At 42.6% G+C, this 3,721-nt stretch overlaps 1 protein-coding gene across 1 annotated transcript in view; it reads right to left on the minus strand.

Annotated features, from left to right (window-relative positions):
* Positions 1-899: 899 nt before the first annotated feature.
* Positions 900-3,721, minus strand: part of LOC104909885 (glutamate receptor ionotropic, kainate 2-like) — a 134,242-nt gene continuing 131,420 nt past the window's right edge. The window contains exon 5 of the mRNA XM_031552235.1: positions 900-1,196. Within this exon, the coding sequence (XP_031408095.1) occupies positions 900-1,196 (297 nt within the window). The remainder of the gene's footprint in view (positions 1,197-3,721) is intronic.

Raw genomic sequence — 3,721 nt, forward strand, 5'->3', positions numbered from 1 at the left:
CTCTACAGAATTAAGTGCTGGTGATGCCAAGCAAATTAGAATAGTCTGAGAAATCTATCAGAAGGAGAACACGGTAAAGGTGAATTCCAGTTTGTTTTTAAATGATACCTCTGTATCATGGACATGTAAATAAGTAACAGCAACATTTAAATTATTACTTGTAATGTTGGTGTTTTGTATCCCTGAAAGTGTTTGCAATTCACAGTAACTTTCTTATCATTATGGCTTTTGGTTTCCTCAGCATGCTTTTACTTAAAACACTGTAAAATGCTGATGAAAATAAATGTATGTTCTGTGAAGGGATTATTAAACATCATTGATTTTTTTTTTTTCTTTAAGATGGAGGCATAACTGCAGTGTCAGAAATAAGTATCATGAATGGCTAGTTCTGCAGTCTAGCAGGGAATTCAATCAGACGGTTTGACTACTGGAGCACTTTAAAAAGAACACCTAGTGTTAAAAGCAAGGATATCTAGCGACTCCTTCAGTTCACACTTAGAATATCTCCGAGAAAAAAAAATGCACACAGAAATGCTCTTTCTTGTATTTGCTACATCCCATTTTTTCCCTTTTCAACTTTTTCATCTTTTATCTTAGTTGAAGAAGAAATAAAACTCACATTGTTGAACACTGTGAGAATTTCTTTCCTTTGTCATCTTTCCTGTAATGTTACTGAAATAGAAGACATTAGGCATCTTTTTAATTCCGACTGCCTGTACGTAGCTTCCTGACAAAGTGATTTTTTTTTTTTTCAATTTAGCTTAGTTTTGGTAAGCGTTTATGAAAGCATAAGATTCCTTAACAGCTTTAATACAACTGACAAGACAAGCCCGGGACAAAGTGACCCCTTTAATGAATCTTATTTAAAAAAAAAGCTGTAATCAAGCCCAACAGAAGTCCTAAATCACCGAGGCGTTTATAGAATAACCAGAATCATAAAACACCTTATGATTCATTGCTTTGGTTATTAAATGCTCAGCAGCCTCATCACACCCTCGGCCGCACGCGTGGGACTGAGGGGGTTTCCTTGCTGACCTCCCTCCGCTGACAGGAGCAGCCCCAGCACCACGGACAGCGCCCGGCGCGGCCGGCTCGTCGACTTTCAGCACCGCGGAGAGCGCTCCCGGCCCGCGCCCCTCCGCGTCGCCTACGCGGCGAGACCTACCGGTGTCCGAGAGCCTTTTTTCCCTCCAATCCTTTCACGACACGGAAAGGAAATTAAAATATGTTATCGGTTTCTTTAGAGACACATCTTATACACTCGATTATGTTAGCTGGCTCGCTATTTTATGACATTTTATGGGTTCAGGAGTATTGCTCTTCTTATCTGCCATCACACGTTGCCTAATGTTCGGCATCAACACCCTCTCCCTTCTCTCAAATCTCAACTCCCACTTTGAAGGGAGATCGTGGTTAATCCATACTGCCTTCTCAAGAAAATCACTTCCTTATTAAAAAGTAAATCTGGCAAGATATAAGATGTTTAGAACTTAAGGAATATTTGGGGTCTGAAGACAATTTACAGTCTATGCAGTTAAATGAACCATCAGAATACACCACTCTAGACTCCTTTTCTGTAAATTGGACTTTAGCTTCATTTCATCTTCATAGAGGGAAGAGGAAGAAACAGTAACCTTTACAAAGATCCTTTTGTCCACCCTCCAGAATAATTTCAACATGGACATAGGAAAGTGCTCTTAAGCACTTTCATATTTCCTTCCTTATAAGAATACAATTCAGCGGTTGGAGATCCCTAATAAAATATTCAGCTGGAGAAGCTGGTCTTGTCTCTTGGGGGCTTGTCACCACTGTTATGCAGTGCTTCTCAGATTAAAGTCTTTATGAAACTGTCCTCTTTGCTTCAGTGATCAGCAAATGGGAAATCCACAATTCCTTGGTTATACGTTTTAATTTGTATTACATTTTCGACATCTATAGTAGACATGGTAGTAATACATTTTTAATACACAAGGACAATGTCCAAGTGAAGGTGGTATGAAAAATAGTATTTCAGCTACAGGAGGGGAAGGAGAATAGATCATTTAAGGCCTTTACATCTTCTCTGAGTGATAAAAGCCTACTAAATTCTTCAGTATGTGTCAGGTATAAATGGTGATCTTATGTGCCCAATGCTTCATTCGGAAAGGAGAGATGTGATTTTGATTACCTTATTACATCAGGCACTTTTTTCCTTCAGATCATATTTTCATGTGCTGTTATCATAATAAAAGTTAATCCACTTCCAGCTAGCTGCCACCTACTGGGATGTATAGTTTTACCATATCACTTTTAAAAGGACATCGTTTTCATTTTCAGGTCAGAGCTATGTCTCTAAGAACAGACAATTTTTTTTTTTTTAAATTCACTTAATCTACTGTTTTGTCTTTTCCCAACAACCACGGATATAAATTTAGGATGTATAAAACATATGATTCCCAGAGCTTTGTTTTTCAGACATTTTTCAGGAAATCTTTGTAAGTGCTTCAGATTCACATACTGCCACAGACCCCCTGCTGTTGCAGTCTGGTGTGTGGAGAGCCATAGTTTACTGCAAGACCTGACCAACCCCTCTAGATCTCCAGGCACGAGTGTTGCAGCTTTGCTGACAGTGCAGTAATGCAGTCCTCCCTTTTTAAATGTTTGCTGAGTTATTCCAATGATTGTTGATAGTATCATTGAAAAACACATCGCAGCCTACTTGCATTTCACTCCCACCAGTTATAAAAACCATAGGTCCCCTCTGTGCGTTATTATTAGCTCAGTCCAAATTTACAACCAAGTTTCTGCTGCACTGATAATTAATGACATTTTAAGATGGTAATTAATTTTCAGCTAGCGGAAAGACGTTCATTCTAATTAACAAACTGAGTATGCAATAGATTAACTTGTTCAGGCACTTTTGGGTATCACAGCAATGCACTTTCCTAGCAGGTTTTAAGCAGCGAGAACAAACATTTATGACATTATCTACAGATCAGCCTTTCACCCCCTCAGTTTGCTTTGTGGCTGTGGAAGCTGTGAAAGATTTCGGGAGGAGAGGAAGGATGTATAACGTTTTCCACGCTCTACTCCACTAAAAGTTTCTAAGGGAAACGTGAAGAGAGGTGTCATTATGAAGTATTCATTCTTTTTCAGCGCGCACAGGGCTCTCTCAGTCGTGCCACTGCTGTAGACAGGAATGTCTCTGGCTTCATACAGAGAGTGCCAGCGCCCTGGCTGGGTTAGCGATGGATGCTCGCCCAGAGAATGCTGAATTTGTTCGGAAACCAACGCCAGGACTGCCGACAGCCAAAAGGTGGGATGGTTGCACCGGCAAATGGGGCAGGAGGAGACCTCACGGAAGGAGAGCCAACAAACAGTCTGTGGGTTGTCCACCCACAACTCGAGTGAAGTTAGAGCTCGTTTCTCACCTCTCCTTCTCCAGTCGGGGGGGACACCCCTGGGTTCGGCCACCTTCAGCCCGGCCGTTCAGGGCTGCTGAGGGAGTCGGATAGGGAACACAGGGTGGGCTACGCTGCCCTGGACGCTGGCCCCACTTTCCACAGCAAGATGAGGAGGAAGGAGAGGAAGAAGAATGGAAGGCTACAGAGCCCAGCGGCAGGAGCCGGCCAGCCTCGCGGTGCCCGTGTCTGCCAGCTCAGCGCCCGCTTTGCCCAGAGACACCAGGCTGGGGACAGCGCAGTGGGCAGCTCTCCCGGCAGCGCAGAGACCCACCCGCCGC

The sequence above is a fragment of the Meleagris gallopavo genome, chromosome 2 (genome assembly GCF_000146605.3).
Source record: "Meleagris gallopavo isolate NT-WF06-2002-E0010 breed Aviagen turkey brand Nicholas breeding stock chromosome 2, Turkey_5.1, whole genome shotgun sequence".
NCBI lineage: Eukaryota > Metazoa > Chordata > Aves > Galliformes > Phasianidae > Meleagris > Meleagris gallopavo.